Source organism: Nothoprocta perdicaria, unplaced genomic scaffold (assembly GCF_003342845.1).
Source record: "Nothoprocta perdicaria isolate Ctin4 unplaced genomic scaffold, notPer1 scaffold_0, whole genome shotgun sequence".
NCBI lineage: Eukaryota > Metazoa > Chordata > Aves > Tinamiformes > Tinamidae > Nothoprocta > Nothoprocta perdicaria.
The window spans coordinates 6,507,155-6,525,517 of record NW_020454092.1 but is presented as its reverse complement, the minus strand read 5'-3'; the positions used below and the strand labels follow the sequence as shown (position 1 = coordinate 6,525,517).

Below are 18,363 nucleotides of genomic sequence, written 5' to 3'. Positions count from 1 at the left end.
CTTTCATAATAATTATGCCTTAAATCATTACAAGTGTTTACAAATCAGTAGCCTTTTGTGACTGCCTCCTTTTGAAAGTATGTGCTAATATGGATTGCAATCTTAATGGCAGCATGAAAGCACATCAGTATTGATGTGTAGCATATGGTCTGGATTTTGTTTATTGGCAGCTCTTCAGCATGAATAGAATTTTTTTGTTTGCTTTGTTTTTCTTTTTTAAATTAAGGTCATGTCTGACAGCCATCGGGGGAGCAKATCTAGCCTGTTTTCCTGATGTACTGAATAGTTATATCCATATTGTCTGATCCACATGGTACAGGGGAATGGGATAAAATATTCTCCTGCATACAGCATGTGTGTTTGCCTGTGATTCTGTCCATATATATATATGTGTGTGCATAGCATGTGCACGGACAGACATACCTACTGCTATCCCATACTTAACATTTAAGAAGTAGCTGCTTTGTATTTAAAATTCCCATTGGAGTTTCTGTAGCCAGCCTCATTAACCTGCTCATTCTTCCTCTGCCGGGCCCCTGCCTGTGTGCACTTACACTTTGGTGAAAGAGCCTTCTCCTKTGTAGCTCCTGCCATCTGTTCAGCTCTCCTGCACAGCTGTCAGTCCCTCATTCTTTTCAAAGCTCCTCTGCAAACACACCTCTGTTCTCTGCCTCACCTGTGCATCTTTAATTTCTCTCTTGGCATTCGCTTCTAAACTGGTGATAAATTCTATTGTTATGCATACTGAATTTTATTGATGAAAAAAATATTTTCTCTGAAAAGAATAAATTGTTCAAACAGCTGGAATACAAAGTTGWGTGTGTCTTGTTGACTAACTGTGGAATTCCTGGAAGTCTCCGCTATGTGACAGTATTAYGTAAAAGGACTGTATTTTAAAGGTAAAACTAAGTTGAAAAGCTGAATACTTGGGAACAACTCTTTCATTCCTCTGGATTTCCATAATTTTCTTTTGAGCTTGTTACAATGAGTGCAGGTGTAGCCATTTTTAATCCGTCATCTTGTTTAATGTCTTTACAAATCTCCTTAAGCATCCTGATCGTATGACTTTCAATCCTCTTGAGAACTGGAATACTGCAGCARTCTGAACATAGCCTCCCCTTTAGTATGGAAGACATTTTTTAATAAAGCAGATGAAGTCAGATACACAGGCATATTATATTAGAAGCATATAACCTGAAAGTCTGTCTTTGCTTAACCTATTTCTTGCAGTGTTTGCAGCATAAGGCTTTATACCCCGATAAGCCATTGCCGCCGATTGAACCGCACCTTTTGGAGATGCTCGAGATTCCCTGTGTGGTAAAAGAAAGATGCCAGGTTGCTCTTGAAAAAATAAAAGCACTCTTCCCCCTGAAGGATGTTGGCAAGAAGAAAGAAGACAAGACAGCTCAAGACATCTTCAAAGACAAGTGAGTTAAAGACTCAGAATCGTTTGAACATAAAATCAGTGAGTTAGATTATGAAAAATGATGGTTGTGGTACCACAGTTTAGGGTGTTGCGAATAGCTTTCCAGATGCTATGGGGCAGGTTATGCTGGTAGGYACAGAATTGTCGAAAATGGGAGGTCTCTTGTTCAACCTGCTGCTTAAAGCAGAGCCAGCTCTGAGATCTAAATAGGTAACGTGGGGCTCAATCCAGTCTGCGCTCAAAATCATCCAAGGGTGGAGACCGCAGAACTTTGGCGCTAACTGTTCCAATCCTTAATTGCCTGATGRTTAGAAAGTTTGTTCCCCTCCTATCTGTAAAACAAATTGAATAACAAAATCTCATTCAGCTTAGAATAAATACTGTGGAGTCTTAAACTGTTTGTGAAGATGAGTCTTTTATCTCGGCATGCTCTATATTGGTTGTTCGGYAGCTTTTGTTTTGAATGCCAAGTCAAAAGAAAAGCAACTTCATTTAAAGAATATTTTTGTGCAATAAGGTGTATGTCTTGGAAAAGAAACTAGCTGTTAYGGACTTTTCCTGCAATATCTGTTTTCTTAACACTTTTTAAAAAGTCTTTGCTTTTATTATGTTACATTATTTGTGCTGCAGATGTGAATTTGGTTAATTGGTATTGCATTCTGCTCCCCTGCRAAGTTGCTCAAAGTTGTAACTACTCTGCGATACTGATTGAATTACAGAAAAAAAAATAATTTTTCTGTAAGCAGACTAAGAAGTACCTGGYTTTATGTTTTTGCTACTCTGTGTGCCTGGCTTGTCTTGGTGTGTTTGTGAATTCATACTGATTGAATTCACCTGTCCTTGTACTGTGCCCCAGCTGGGGGGGTGGGGGTGTATCTGCTTTGTATATTTTTAKGTATATTTTTATGAAAATGATGTTTTAGGAGCAGTTCAAGAAATCACTAGAACTTGGGGTCAAACAAGCTAAGGAAAGAATGTAAACAGACAAAAAAGCCTAGTATGTTATTGGTAGTTGGTGAACAACACCTTACCCCAAGTGGTTAATTGTGAAAGGCTGTTTTTGCTTAAAAAAAAAAAAACCTTTCTTTTGAGAAGTAGAAACAACTAGAAAAAATTATAGGAACTGTGGAATACTGTGAGGCATTCAGATAGTTTTGGAAAAAAAAGGTTCAACTGTGGAGAAAAATTAGTGGTAGTAAGATTGGAAAGGTACAAATGGATGTAATTCGGTTTTGGTGTAGAAAGGCGTGAAAATAGTAGCGTTGTCAGCACTACAGCAGAATTAACTGTRTTTCTGCCTTGTTTGCAAAAAGCTGAGTGATGCAGTTAAATAATAGGTTGACAAAAAATACCTCACAAAAACAGTAACTAAGTGGTAATAGCAGATAATGTCCAACTTGTTAAAATATCAGATCTAGATAATTTGCACTAAAGTGTTTTGGAAAACCTAACTAGAAGCTTTCTTGACTGTTTTCTTAAAATTAATTTGTTACTGTTTCTGCCTCATTCATTTGATGTCTCATCATGATATTGACCTGATTTATTTCAGGTTAATTTTTAAGATCTAATGRGACTAAGCCAGCATAACTGCACACATGATATCTTTGGTTGGAATTTTCAGTATTTATTTATTTCACTTTAACTGTGCAATGTGTAGTAGAAAACAAAACAAAAACCTCCAGTAAAGTGGAAAGCATTTTACTTTGTTCTTAGGATTGCTTTGGAGCGGTTGTTAACTCCTCAGATTTTCAGTAGGTGAGATGCTTCTCTACAGAAGTAGAAGTGGTTTTATTAAATTAATCTTACATGTATGTTTCATATGAAATTTCAAGAAAATGCAAACCAGCTTTTAAAGAGAAGAGTCTAAAAGGAAGATTTTGGATAATCATAGTGCCTTTCATCAAACTATGTCAACCCACAAGCAGAAGTTCTRACTTCTGGTATAAGTATCAATTTCTCCATTTTTCAGACAAAGAGCAACTGAGAACAAGAACAACTGAGCCATGTGCCCTAGGTCAGCCACAAAGTCAGCAGTGGTGGGAATGAGGCAAGGTATCCTATCCTTGTCCTGAGCCATAACCAAAGCCTACCTTCCTCCTGGAGTGATCRGTAACGTCATCTCAGATGACAGGCGTTGCTGAGAAGGGGTTTAATCTCAGTAGTGACAAAATTAAGAACAAAGATGACTGCTGAAATGAAGTGGGAGAGACATTGTGCCTAAAGGAGGGGCTGAGTAAGCTATAAAAAGTGGAGGRAAAAGTCTTGTAGTACAAAAAGAAATACAATTTCTTTCTAATCATTGCTCTGTAACATGCWGTACATTTTTATTTGGTTTCAACCCTGAAACAGGGAAAGCCGGACCTAATTCAGGGTGTCTTTTTGTCCATACTTGCACTTTTTTTTCCTTCACTGCAGAAGTAGGATTGTTTAAGAATAACCTTTTTTTATCCTGTTCTAAATTTCCCTAAGCACTAGTTTACACAGGCYACAGTTTAGGTCACTCAGTAACTTTCATTCTTGGAGTGAAATGGATTCTTTGGTGCCCACCCATCACGTTCAGTACCTTTGCCTTCCTCTCCCGTGATTAACAGCCTTTTCTTTCTTTTTTCTTATTCCTTCTTTCTTTTTCCCCTCCTGTTGCCAGGACATGCTCTGAATTTTGGCCAGTTGGGTAATTTGATTCTCAGTTTGAATCTGCAGGTAGAAATATATTAAGTGCRAAGGCAAAACTAAGAGGCAACCTAAACCACAGTTACCTCTCTAAAAGTTAAGTCATCCTTTGAAAGGATTTCCAGCTGTAGTTGAGGGTTGTTTTTTTCTATGTGAGGAGCTACATACTCATTGGCATTTTTGTAGCATGTTTTGACTGCTCCAGGTCAAGTTCTCATGTGCTCATGGAGAATATTGGTTGGTAGAGTTGCCCTGTGTAAACAGATAGGTGTTAGCTGTCAATTCCAAGACTAGGACTAGCAATTTTTGAAGAGTAAATTAGTTTTTTACTTTAAGTTTTCAGTACTGCTTCATGTTTAAAATGAATCTGATGAGAATTCTAAGTAGTTTATTGTTACTGCTGGAACAGCTGAATAATGAAATTTTTGCCAATGTCACCTTTTCAGTGTATATTTTACAGGTTGACTTACTCCATTCTTAGGATCCGTGGTAATTTTCCTTGAATTAATTGCTTGTACTAAATTTATGACCTTTTGATTTGCAGCAAAGAAGATGAACCCAGCCTTAAGAAGCTAAAAACTGATGACGAGGAAGGTGGTTTTAGCATCATTAGCATTGCTGAAGGCAGTGTCACCTCTGTAAGCATATTTTACAAATTTTTTGGAAGAGCAAGATTTATTTCTGAGAAAGTAGTTTATTGGATATACACAACTCATGATAAGGGGAAGCTTCTAGTGGAAATAYAACTCAGAACTTTGAGACTGTCTGCTACCAGTTTCTACAAGGGGATGTGTTAGGAGAACTTTGCTCTTTTAGGCATGTGTTAGCACAGATATTTACATCAGTCCCCCATATTTTTAGGACCAGCATCTCCTCAGGTGCATGAAAATCTGAAATCTGTGTGCCTAAGAAAACAGTATCAAAATTGCAATTTAGTGGTAGAATTTGGTTTTCGTTTTGTATCTTCTGAAACAGAACTTCTCTATTTGATTTAACAGGTGTTGATTTCAAAGCCTGTTCTCTGCATTGATTTGGGTTCTAAATCTTTATCATCTTTATCTTGATTGTGTTTTGTGAATCTGCATCTGAGGAAGTGTAGCACTTCTGTGGCTTTTTTCTTTTTAATATGAGAACAGATATATAAAGATTCCTGTTACTTCAATGGAAGACAGAGATGGATATTGGCAAATAATTCTAAGATTTTTGGACTCCCTTTAGGTTGGCAGTGTTAATCCAGCAAAAGATTTCCAAATTCTGGTGAGGCAGCGGGATGCTAACTTCAAAGAAGGTAAATGACTTTTATCTGTCCTAATTATTTTTAGTTGCTCTTTTATGCTTGTAGTAAGATCCATTTCTCTAAACATGGGTGGCTAGTGCTGAGGCGATCCCAAGGATGCTGTGTAGCTTCCAGTGCCACTCAGCAAAGGAGGTTGCTCATAATTCCATGTTGTATTTTGCCTTCCTRATGAAGTAAGCAAGGTAAGGGTGGGTGAATTTAGGAGAAAGRTGTAGTAAGGGTATAATAAGGAGGTAGCTTGTGGCTGCTAGGAGATAGGAACCAGCTCTCCTGAACTGAGCACTCGACACAGGGAGAAGGCAGGATGGGGATCCTGAGACCTGAGGAAGAGGACAGCCCACAGAGCAGCTCCTGCCTCACCAGCTGTGCGTACTCTATGCCTGAAAATGCAAGTTCACATCTTATACAGCAATTCAGTACAGAAGTATGAAGATATATGTAATGTGATCCAAAAATATCTTAAAAGTGATGCCCAGGATGTATGGACTGAATTAGCCATYCCTCTCTTCCACCCTCCGTTTCAAGTGTTGGTTTTAAAATTGCAGTATGATATACCTAATTTACTTGATAGTCAATAATATAGCCTTAATTTTCAGGGCAAATAGAATGCAGATACACTTAAAGGGGAGGTGGTGGTCCTTTAGCCTTGGCCTGTGCTCCTTTTTGGTATAGCTGGAGTTAAGTGCTGAAGTGTGAGATGGCTATTTTCTCCTCAAAATTTATAAGGTAGCGTGCCAACTTTTCATACTTGATTTCATCTGGAGGAAATTCTGTTTATTAGGAAAAAATACTTGGAATTTTCAAATGTCAACTATATTAAAATACAACAAAAAGCATTGGACAAGATGCTAGGGTACAGTATCTGAAACAATTGACTACTTTGTTATAATTTATAATTTTATGTAAGAAATCTTAGAGGCACAAATAAGAACACTAGTTACACTGAATTATATCAATAGATTGTTTAAGTATGTCTATTTGATAACTGTTCTGGAGATGACTATGCTTGGAGAAATATGCTTTTACTGAGTATATTATGTGTTCTGGTATTATAAGATGTGGTTACCAAAACATGGTGCAGTTGCCCATTTGAAAGAGATGGAAACCACTATAAATAAAAACATGCTCTGCATGTGTTTTTCTTATTGCTTATTTTCTTATTGCTCTTTCTACTTTAGAGCCTTTTAAGTAGCTTAATGCATAAAACATTACAGGCCTGCTTTTATTGGCTTCCTGTCTTACTGTCTGGTTATGTAAATGGTAGATTCTACTTTAAAACTCTTCAGTGGATCTAGGGATTATTTAATATAATTTTATTTCATGTTTGATGAAGAATATTTTTTCCTTGTTGAAAAAYTAATCTCATTGCAGAAAAGGATTATCTATGACATTCAAATAATGTATTTGAAGAAAAAATACGTTTCAGGATGCACATAGGAGAAAAATGAGGTTTTGCTCTGTTTTTATTTTGTTAGAGAATAGTCTACACTTTCATTTGACACACCTCTACCTTTCTCTCCCAAAAAATCACAGAAGGACAGGAAATCCTTTTCCTTCTTTGCTTTTCTGTACAACTAGTTCCCTCAAAGCAGAGGAAAACGGTGAGGTTTGGAGATTGAGGGAAAGGTTTTCCTGTCCTGTTTTTTTCGGGGGGCGGGGCAGGGGGAAGGATTGAGGTTTGGCATTTGTCATCTACTTTTTCTATGATTATTAATTTGAGCCTCTATGTAGTAATGATGGAAAGAGTAGCACTTAAGGGACTGAAAATACCATGGCTTTTTAATTGAGGTGAGGCTTAGCACTTACCTTAAATGCCCAGTGCCTTCTGCAATTAAATATCTTTGAGCAATTTTACCACTACCAATCCCAAATTATGGTAAAGAGAAAATCGTTTAAACTCCTAGGAGCATATTTATTGCTCAAAAGGAGGTATCAAGGCATCCTCTGCAGTGGTTTTCCAGGGGTTTTGATGGTTAAGGTTCTGTCTTAGTGCAAAACACAGAGCAAACAGAAGAGCAGGAGGAATGACAGGTCCTGCATTAGCAAGAGTCTGGTCACCAATGTGTTAATAGTCTTTCAAAAATGTGAAAGAAATCACATTGGTGGAGGTCTTTGTGAAAGGTTTTCTGAGACAGGTAGCTCAGCTCCTGAAATCAACTTTCCTTTTAATTGACAACTCTGTGGTTCATTACTGTAGGGGCCCAAGTACAATTTCCGTGATCAGTTATGTGCTAGGGTGCCAAACTACTCATCAATGTTTATTCCTGATTAGAGTAGTATTGTGGTTCCCCTCCAGAGATCTTTATGCTCCTGTTTGTATTCATGGCCACAGAGATGTCATCTTATGCAGGTCTTGTTCCGAGTAGGTTACAAGTGCACAGTCATCACAAAAAGCAGTCCTCTAATAACAGCTTCTGACGTTTTTGTCAATGAATGCAAATAAGATAGATTTGTCTGCCTGAGTAGAATCTAATCTTTACTCCCAGGAGCAGATAACAAGTTTCCTTATTGCTACAGCTGCAGAGGAGCCAGGAACGTGGTGAGTGCTGGGCAGCCTTGTAATGCTAAAGGAGTAGCCACGCAGCTGCTGTGTCACCCTGTTGGAAGGCTTTACAAGTTACTGTTCCTCTCTGCATTGCTGGAGAGCAGCTGTCTGCTCAATTTTCATAGGATTTGTGGAAATCGAGATGCCTTATTGAAGGGGGGAAAAAAGGAATACCAACGTATGCATGGTATTTCCTTCAGTTGGAGAATTTTTGGGCAAGTTTCTTGGCCAAATTTCATTGCATCTTAAGGTGTTGCTGTTTGGGAACATGATGTCTGAAATCCTGTTTTTATTTTATTTATTTATTTATTGCTGATTTTACTCATTATCAGTGAAGAGTTAAATGTGCCAAGACAACTGTACAGTGCATGGGCTTTAGGAAAAATGTCCAGAGATAAATAGTACTAAGCCTTTCCTTTTTGTGTGTGTGCGTTAGTAGCAGTGTTGTCTTTTTTCGTTTATTTTTTAATTTCCTTTTTTAATTCCTGGACATTTGCAGAAAAATAAAGTTGGTCAGTAATTGCATATGTAGATTTCAGCAAATATTCTGGCTTGCCTGAGGTGCCACACTCTTGCCTTGGCATGTAAATCACTCCTTGAATGAAATGTATAATAAGGCTGCTTTGTACTGGATGCTTCATATGCATAAGAGAATTGCATATGACAGATTTGCACTAGAAATTTATGAGGAGGTTGCAGCAGGGATCATATTTTCTTGCAGGGTCTTTGTGTAGAAAGAGGTGTAGCTTTCCACCTGTATACACCAAAGTGTTGTGCTTTTTTTGTTATTTTTAAGCTAATATTTACTTTCACTGAATTGAAGTGAATTCATTATTGGCTTGTGTCTTTGCAGGTCATCAGCATTTTTATCTTATTGAATGTCTTTCTATATATCAGATGCTGTTCATATTCTGCTGCTAGGTAGGCTGAGTTCAGTGACTGGTTTGAAAATGATTCAATCATTAGACTATTTGCAACTCAAATACTTGAATATAAAACCGCTTTGAAGTTTTCTATATGTCTGCTTCACAGACAGAGATGAAGTCAGACTTCCCTTAGAAGGGCATTGCAGTAGAGTGAGAGACAAAGCGAAATTTAGATTAGATATTGGGCATGGGGATAGAGAGCAACTGAGCAAACATGGAAGTGCAGCTACATTAGCAAAYTAATGTTTGCTTATTCGTAGAGARCAACARATGKAACTRCTGTAGAGTATTTCACAAAAAGCAACAGCACTAGTTAGTGTRTCATAGGGCAGGGAAGGTTCCACARTGCCAGTGGGAAGARGTTAGACTTCCATTAGAAATAATAGATCTTATAGTCTAGTGTTTTTACTTGTCATTTCCTAGTCTATAATCGCTCAGTGCACGATCTAACCAATTGGCTCCAGTAAAACGAGGCAGGAGAGATTAAAATTACCTGGATGTGCTGAAAACGGTGTTTTAGGACTGAGAGAATTGCAGTTCATGCAAGATGTATAAGTTCACTATTTTAGCTCCTTAGGAGGGATGCAGAGATGGGGAGACATAGAAAAGGAAATTTATTACACCATGGTAATGTCTGCCATTTCAGGGAAACCTCGTGGGCAGACCTAGGTTTAGCCAGGCTACTTCAAGCTTTTAAGCATCTCACTCAAATGATTGTTGCAGTGTAACCTGTCCCCTACATATGATGTATGCAGGGGGATATGTAGGGGGATATAACCTTATAGCACAGCATGACATAGCAAAATGATGCAGRGCTCCGGTAGTTCCTTGCAGTGGACTTCAAAAAGAGGCAGATCAGTCTGTAGCTGGCTCTTCTGACACCTGCCAGTGCAACCAAATAGAAGGAGATTTAAAAAACTAAATACAGAAGAATAAGTAAACTATATGATAATTCCAAATAGTATGTTAGAATCATTCTGACAAAGAAGACTTTTATTACACCCCCTTAATGCCTGGGGTTTTAATTTAACACATCAATGAAAAGGCAGAATATAAAATACCACCTCCACCACCAGAAACACCAACAGGGCTTGCTTTTATTAGTGTAATTCGTAAGAAATTAGAACATTTAATGAGAAAATCGTTAAGCATGAAAGGAATGGACTGGCTTAACTTGTGGAGCTTAAGTAGTGAGATTTCAATTTAGTTTGTCAGCTTCTGGTAAATAAATGGAGTTGATCACCTGTGGAACAGTGAGCACTTTGGCTCACTTTCTTGTGTTAGAGTAGCACAGAATTACCATCCACCTCCGTTTCTAGATCATGAAGATCAGCAGCCAGTGGAAGACCTTCAAACACAGTGTATTTGATTTACTGTCTTTTCCAAAAATGTTGTTCTTCAGAACCAATGCAGTTGGGCACTTTTTAGAACACCCACCTCATGGCTCAGCTCCCTATATACTTACGGTCAGCAGAGTGGAATAAAGTACTCGAGTGCTGTGTGCTTCTCAGTGCTTTTACTTGTCTTTCCATTAGTCTCTAATTCTTCTGTCCTGACATTTCCATAGCTGAAACAGTTGTAATGACCCCCATGCACGTGGCAGCTGAAGGTAAGAATGGTGATAGATGAGAGTAAAGATCTTCCAGTCCAATAACCAGTCTTGAGCAGTGGCTGTGTCAAGAGTAAGAGCAGGCAGGAGCTGCTGCTTGTACAGAATGCTTTCCTCCTCTTCCTGCCCAAATGGCAACGCGTCTTCGTGCTTCATCTCCCTTGATAGATTTGCTCTTAAAATAATTTGTTCAAGTATTTTATGAAGCCGTTAAAACCTGACTGTCTTGCTGCAGCCTGTGGTAGAGTTCCACAGGTTGCCTCACTGTTTTGAGTCGGAAAGTGCTTKCTTTTGGTTGCTCTTAACCTACCTCCTTGCTCTTGTTGGGGAAGAGGCAATGGACTGTTGTCTTTCTTGTGGTGCCTGTGGTTTTTATAGATCGACAGTAATTTTCACTAGCTTAGATACCCCTTAATAAGTGGAGTAGCTTGAGGAGGTTTGGGTATAATTAACTCCATTTGTGCCAGTTGAGATTGTATAGAATAGTAAGAGAGAGGTAAAGGAAAAAGACTTTCTCACCTTGAAAATGTGTGTGTTTTTTTTCAGTGAGTCAACAGTTGATAAACCGCATTGATCAGTTTTTGGAAAATAGAGGTTTACAGTACTACATGAAAGGCATTAATTGTATCAAAGTTTTTAGAGAAGAGGCCATAAAGGTAATGATGATATATGGAAAGTCTGATTTCTGTCAAATTGAATTCTTACTATATGAAAAGCTTGATATATTATTGCTATAGCCTAAAGAAATGATTCATAGGTTGAAGTGCATTTTACTGTTTGAAAGTTTAGAAATACTACTTGTACTTTTTATTCCTTCTGGAATAGGGACTAGTTTCTCTGTGCTATAGATTGCTGTTTGTTTTGTTTTAAACATGAAAACGCAGAACCTGTGATCAAATCCTTGTAGAAAAGTGTGTTTTCCAAATTTCTTGTTAAAGCTAGTCACAAGCCTGTCTCCAATTTCTGAAATGCCATTTATTTTGTGTATCATCCTACCTTAGAAATCTTGGGTTTGGTAGAATTAAATATGTAATGATGAGATAAAGCTGTAGTGGTAGATCTTGAGGTGTTTTTTGTGTTCACCCTGCTAGGTGGCTAAGTTTGAAGCTCTCTATCAAGTGACTTCTACATCTCTGTAACGATTGCTGCTATGTTGTATTTTTTTCAGCTGTTCGAGTTCCAGTGTTTTAATGACTTTCTGTGGGACCTGAAGTCCAAGGTGGAAGATAAAGTCTTACCTGATTTCTGGGAGCTAGTGATGCAGGGTATGGTGACTTCTAAAAATTTTTCTATGAATTGTCTGTCAAGTGAGAAGAAATCTGATGTTAGCAGTGGAACACTTAAACTGAACACAGCGTTTCTGGTGGAGTTCATTCCTACAGCTTGCGGTGTGAAAGAGACCAGAGTTTTTCACGCAACTCTTTTTTTTTCACCGATGATTTAATTCTAGCAATATTTCATAATGCCATGCCAAGTCTTGCTGAAATTGATAAATTAATAGTGTGAAAAGAGAGACAAGTTAAATGCTACAGGGTAAGGAGATATGATTTCAGATGAATTTGAAAATAAATGTGAAAAACTCATGTAGCAGAGAATATAAAAAGACTCTTCTATTTTAAGCTTTAAAAAAGGCATGGATAGTATTGAAACATGTCACTGATTACTTTGTATGAAAGCAACCTGGAGAACAGAATATGTGGTATTGTGACACCTACCTGTAATTAAATTGAGAGATACCAGGCAGTACAATTCTAAGGCATTCAGAGACTACACAAGTGGTATATAAAGGAACATTTGCACAAATAAAGATGCACTAAAAAATGTCTTTTACATCATACTCCKAATTTTGATTGGGACCAGTGCTAGGAAATTGTTAAATGGTCAGCTGCATGTCTTCATGAGATGTGCTATAAAATGCAGTCATATGCTTCTGTATAACATGTTTCAAAATGAAAGTCTGTAGACTGTCTAGTGGCGGCTTTATTCAACCACTTCAGAAATACAGCCCAGAGAWCCAGTGGAAGGTATCACTTGGAGAGTCCTATATTCACTTGTGCTCCAGGGGACCTTCTCTGAAGAAATCAGAGGGGAAAAAGTTTTGCAAATAGGAAACCTAGATTTTTTTTCAAGCCATTCTAGTATGTTCTTTGTTAATAACTTCAGTTGGTACAGGCAAGAGCTTCCAACAAAATGGACGGTATTTTTGGAGGAGGAAAAAAACGCACAAATATAGGCAGAATTTTCATACAAAAAAAAGGCTGTCYTTTTCTAAGAAGGTTAAAACCATGATGCTTTACACAGAATCCTTTTTGATCTCACTGGGTAGCTGAGATTGCTTTTGTCTTCCTGCTACCCAGAGCTGAAATCCTGTCTTCCCTGGAGCTGGCCACATCCCTTCCCATCCCTTCTCCTCTGCCAGGGGTCATGTGCACCAGACCTGCCTGAGCCACTTCAGTCACCAAGCCCGCAGGAGATAAGAAATGAGAGTGAAACAGTTAAAAGTGTGTTTTGGAGTAGGAGCAAAGCAGATCTGTTTCATAAGTTGTTTGAGTTTCATGAAACCCTCTCATGTGGTTACATGGGTACGTTAAGCTGGCGTAAACTTGTCCTGCTACTGAAAGCTTTCTGGCCCTAAAGTTCTTTCCTTTCATGGTCACAGCTTCCTTGTGCAGGCACAAGTGTCTTTTGCAGTAAGGCAGGAGGTAAGCTGGGAACAAATTTAGGGTTAAAAGCACTTGAGGTGCCCTGTCCCTGTCCTCCATGGTCACTGCACAGGATGGAGGCACTGGTAGGGCAGGTGAGCAAGACCACTGCTTCTGGAGGTCAAGCTGTAGGGAACCAGAGTGCCAGCATGTCTGGTGTGACTTTTCTAAGGCTATTAATGCTGAAGAGCATGACAACAGTCACTGAAAGTGTAATTCCTGATAGATTTTTCCGTATTTCATCTGTGATCTATGATCTCAGTGTCTCATTAGTTTGATTGTCATAATGTTAGCAGTTTCCTAAATGGATACTTCCGCAAGCTTATGAATATTCTCATTAATTTATTTTTGTATCATGATAGTTGATTCATTTATGCAGGTCATGTTTTCCTTTGAGCAGTTTTTTTTTCCAGTGATGATGACACATTTAGAAGTAGGAATTTGGAAGATTTTTTTCTTTTCTATCACTAGTGGATTTCTGGGAAGCCTTGTAATGATTTTGTTTTCTTTTTTTCCTCTTAGACAGAATTTCTTTGATCACTAAAGATGAAGCAGAGGGAAGTTTGGTGACTAGAGAAGAAGCTGAAAAGGTGTGTGTTTGTGTGTATATATTGTAACGAGCATTTCTTTGTGTGAAGCCCTTGCTGTGGAACACTTTTTATATGGATAAGTCTGCGGAACACTTTCTAAAGTTGGATAGCTAAAGACACGTATGAAGTACAACTGAAGGAGCAGACTGGATTTTTTTTGTAGGCACGAAGGAAGTTTCTCATCATGTGAACTTATATAAAGTAATTTTTTTCCTAGTAGCCGTTTCAAAAAGCATCATCATTTTGCTGTATATTCCAAAGAGGCTGAATATATTTTGTAACTTCAGAAGTTAATCTTTCTTGAGAACTTAATTTTCTAGATGGAAACTACCTTTGGTGTTCAAAATGTGCCCACCCTGTGTGAAATAGCATCTCTTCCGTAAGGAAATCTCTACTAACCATAAAGACATTGTAGCATAGAATTGTCATACAGGTTTTCAAGTTTATAGGGTTGATCTCTGAGGAAGCATGGAACACTTCCAAGGTTGTATATTAGAGAGGTAACATGCAAAGGTCTATTTTTAATTGAACAAAGTTAACCCATGCACACTACTTATCATTGGGGGGGGGGGGGGGGGGGAATCATATCCATTTTTTTACCCTGTAATAGCAGAGGTGCTACTTATGGAGTTTAAAGATGATAGGTTAGAAGTATAATTGTCAAGAGTGTTCTCGTCAGCATAACTATGATATGTAATTTGCTTCTGCATAAACATAAGACAGATTTTTATTTTTAAGGAAGGCAATTCCAAATTCTATCACTTGATAGAAACTTTAACTTTCAATTTATTGTAAATAAATCTTCCTAAAATTCTTTATCTTTAGCTAATTTAGTGTGAGAGCTAATTTTTTAAGAYTTTGGAAAAAATATGCTGCTTTCAGAAATACCATTTTACTCTTAATTAACTGTGTAAATTGAAACTTGCTCTGGCACAGAAGACATTCAGAGCTGACAATGTCATTAGCTTTTAGTTGTATAATATGTGCTTCATATTAGTACTAGATTGAGATCTTTTCCAGGAAAAAGATACACAAACATATGGCATCTTGAAATTCTAATTCCTTGCATCTTTGCCACCTTCTCATTTTTTTTTTTTTGCAGCTACAAAAACAAGAAGAATATTTAAGCTTTTTAGTCCAAGTATATTGTTTGAGAGATGGATAATGCTCTTGCAGGGATCTCTGGCTACTAATCCCTACTTTCTCTCTGCARTTTCTATCAATGGTTATTACCATTGTTTACCTGTCCCCCACGGAAGGATGCGTGGAGGCTTAGTGTTGTTGATAGCAGGATCTTATCTATCTAGATTATCTTCGCAATGACTTCATGCCTGTAGTAATTCAAGTCCTCAGGTATACAGTAGTTCTATAAGCCTGGTGTGTTTGCACAAAAATGTTACCGAAGCTTTAAACAGGTATTTATAGATTTAGTGATTTTTTTTTCCTAATCAGGTGTTCTTTTCACCATCCAGAGCTATGTCCAAATTGTTTCCGAATTAGGAATAATACATCTTTAAAAGCCACATAATATGGCATAACTTTCTCCTCCCATTTCACTGACATCTTTTTATCTAGGGCAGAGAAAAATAAAGTTTATAATTATTATTAATGAGAACACACTGATTCAGATGTTTGTTTTATTCTACCATTATTGATGAATTRCTATTTTGTGCATTATCTTAAGATAAGACAAAAATAATTCAGAAGTAACTGTACTCCAGGGTATTGTTTGTGTATTTCTGTTAMTTCAGTATCTAAAACTGGTTAGCTTTACCTTCTGTTTATGATCCCATACACTGTGAAGGGCATATGGTGAGTTGTATCAGCAGCTAGTGCACTAGAACTGTACATAATGACTGTTCTATTTTTAAAGACTTCCATTCTAACCAGCTTGCATGTTAGAGCTTTTTTTTCAAATCCATGTCTTTGTTCATTTGTTAAATGTTAATTGAGCTAAATGAGACACTTACTGAATTCCACACAGAAACAGGATGTAGTGCTTCAGATCTTTGCCAGAGAAGAGGTTGGTTGACTTGCATATGTCTCATTAGCACTAAGGAAGGTTTTCTGTTTTTTATTTTTTGCTTTTTTGTTGTCCTTTATCATTTTTTTAGTCACACATGATATCTTTTAAAACTACATTGTTGAGAACACAGAAAAGATCATATGCAGTGGGGTTTAGACTAGATGGTATCCAGAGGTTTCTTCTAACCTCAGCCATTTTAATTCCCTTTTAAGCATCTACAGGTTAGTTTTGATATTAAAAGTAATTGCATGTTTCTAACATTAAAAGTCTGAGATTTTAAGTACAGTTTTGTTTTTAGTTCCTGGCCCCAAAAGAAAAGCAAAAGGAAACTCCACCTGCTACAGATGAAGGTGGTGACGTTGATGATTTGGTGAGTGCCATAAYGACATAATGTGGTTTTAGTTTTAAATTTTAACTGGAAGGTGCCTTGAGAGGGAGAGGAGCTTAAAGCAGTAGGTTACAGGCCCTGGCTTAGAAAACACCAAGAATCTTAAGTTAGAGGGGAGATGCACAAAATTACTAAGCTGCTATTATAAAATGTACCAAAGTATCTAATTGAATGGGGCTAAAAAATAGGTTCTGTGGTAACTTATTTTTACATGGATTAATCCTGTTTTCTAGCATCTTTCCAATTATCYAATAAAGCTGCTCATTTCATAGCAGATTGTTATAACTTATATAATAATATTTAACAAAGTTTGTAGCTAAAACAACTGTTTGTGTAGGAAACTTAGATTTCTAAACCTTCTCTATGCGTATTTGCTGGAATTCAATGATTTCAGCATAAACTTTTTTAATAAGTACTTAGCTGTTTTTAATGTCTCCAAGGCTTAGTTTTGATTTTGAACTTTCTAGCAGATTAATTAAGTACAGACCATTCATATTTCATCATGAGCATTTCTGAATCTACTTTGGTTTCTAAGTGCTAAATACACAAAGTACCTGAATTCAGTGCCTTTCTTATGAATTCGTTGCTTCTATTTGCAGCTGGACATGATGTGACTGAGCACTGCAAGTGATTCTACTGGTGAAGGTTTGGGAGAGATCTCCCTGTGTCATGGGGCACAAAACAAGATGCCAAGGAGAAGCAGTGTATCCATCTTTATTTTTTCAAGTGAGAACAGAAGTTCCAGAGACATTTCCAATTGGTGTAAATGTCATCTGTTTTTTCAAAACTAGAACAGACGATTGAAATAATCTGAAGTATTTCTGGAGGGATGATATCTTTAAGGCATCTCTTTTTTCTTTAGCTCTGAATCTAGCTTATCCTCGGTATTCCCGCCAGCTAAACAGCACTAAATTAAATGAGAGCCTGCACTGGCACCTGGTATCCTTGTTGTGTTGCCTGGGAAGGAAGACAGAAATGTCATGGGGAGGTTACAAGGTAATGTAGAACCTTTAGTGGAGGTAACTCCATAACACTATAGGTAAGGAAGGAAGAAGACTGTACTTTCATGTTTTTCCTSCTATAAAATGGCAGAAAAAGGTTTAGTTAGGGAACAAAAAGGTTTCTAGGCCACAGAGGTCACAAAATAATGACTTGAAATCTAAAATGATTTAACGTACATAGCAAAGTGCATTTTTATATGTATATGTGTGCATATACTTATATATATTTTCGTCCTTCCCTCTTCTCCCACATTGTCCCCAAATGCCAATGATCATTTGTGCTAGAGATTTTTTTTTTCCATCAGGTCAACCACAGCACATGTCCTCAAAGCTTCTACCCCTTTCTATTATGGACTGTCATGTTCTTTGTCCTGAGTTTTTCTTTTACTCACAGACTTACTTGTAGTAACTGTGCTGATTGGTATTTCTGGTACTCCCTTTTGTACATTGCAAATAACATGAGCAGAAGAATCTGTAGAAGTTGCACCTGAAACCTGTGGTAACTACTGATAGTAGTTAAATGTCAGTAACCTGAATGGACTGTCCATACAAAGCCAACCAAAATAGTCAAATGCTGCTCAGAAGGAGATGCTGCTAGGTGGTTTACAGATCTAAGGAGACGTTTAGAAGATCTTCATAAATGCTTGCTTGTTATGGGCTGATTCATTCCTTAAAATACTATTCTTCTGTTACTGAAAATACATAAACATCCTGTGCAAAATGGTGTTGAGACCATAGGAAACACAAAAAGTAAGATGCTTTGGTTTGGGATATCTGTATTTTCTACGAAACRGCTCCTGTGTGAGAAATGGTGATTGCTCTTGCCCATACACCTGCTCTTTCCTCTCTTCTGTTCCACCTTTACTTAGTTCATACAGACTTTGAAGAGATTTCTGGAATACTGGTGGGCAGGGAGAAGGTGAAATCTTCAGACTTTTTTAGAGCTTTTGTGTCCTTRCAAGGTGTTTTGGTGAATTGTAAATAAGAAATTGTTGGTTAGTCCATTGCTTTGACCCTCTTTTGAGGTCAATTATTGCACATATAACTGGCTGGAATTTTCTACCTTTTTTAAAATTAGTTTGATAAATAAAATGATTAATAGATTGCTTTCATTTTCTTTGGGACTRTTGGCTAAAGTTGGGTGGTTAGCTGCTTATGCTATGCATATCTATTAGAACTACCA

The 18,363-nt window shown here is 37.4% G+C and overlaps 1 protein-coding gene across 5 annotated transcripts in view; it reads left to right on the top strand.

Annotated features, from left to right (window-relative positions):
• The window catches only part of XRCC5 (X-ray repair cross complementing 5), a 42,362-nt gene extending 24,237 nt beyond the window's left edge, over positions 1–18,125 (top strand). For 4 of the 5 annotated variants that reach the window (XM_026053728.1, XM_026053734.1, XM_026053742.1 and 1 more), the window contains 8 exons: positions 1,231–1,427; positions 4,641–4,734; positions 5,315–5,384; positions 11,020–11,129; positions 11,642–11,738; positions 13,698–13,765; positions 16,090–16,161; positions 16,779–18,125. In XM_026053728.1, the coding sequence (XP_025909513.1) occupies positions 1,231–1,427; positions 4,641–4,734; positions 5,315–5,384; positions 11,020–11,129; positions 11,642–11,738; positions 13,698–13,765; positions 16,090–16,161; positions 16,779–16,793 (723 nt within the window). In that variant the 3' untranslated portion in view covers positions 16,794–18,125. Of the gene's footprint in view, positions 1–1,230; positions 1,428–4,640; positions 4,735–5,314; positions 5,385–11,019; positions 11,130–11,641; positions 11,739–13,697; positions 13,766–16,089; positions 16,183–16,778 lie in introns of those variants that run through there. The other variant, XM_026053721.1, reaches the window with a different exon arrangement.
• The last annotated feature ends 238 nt before the right edge of the window (positions 18,126–18,363 follow it).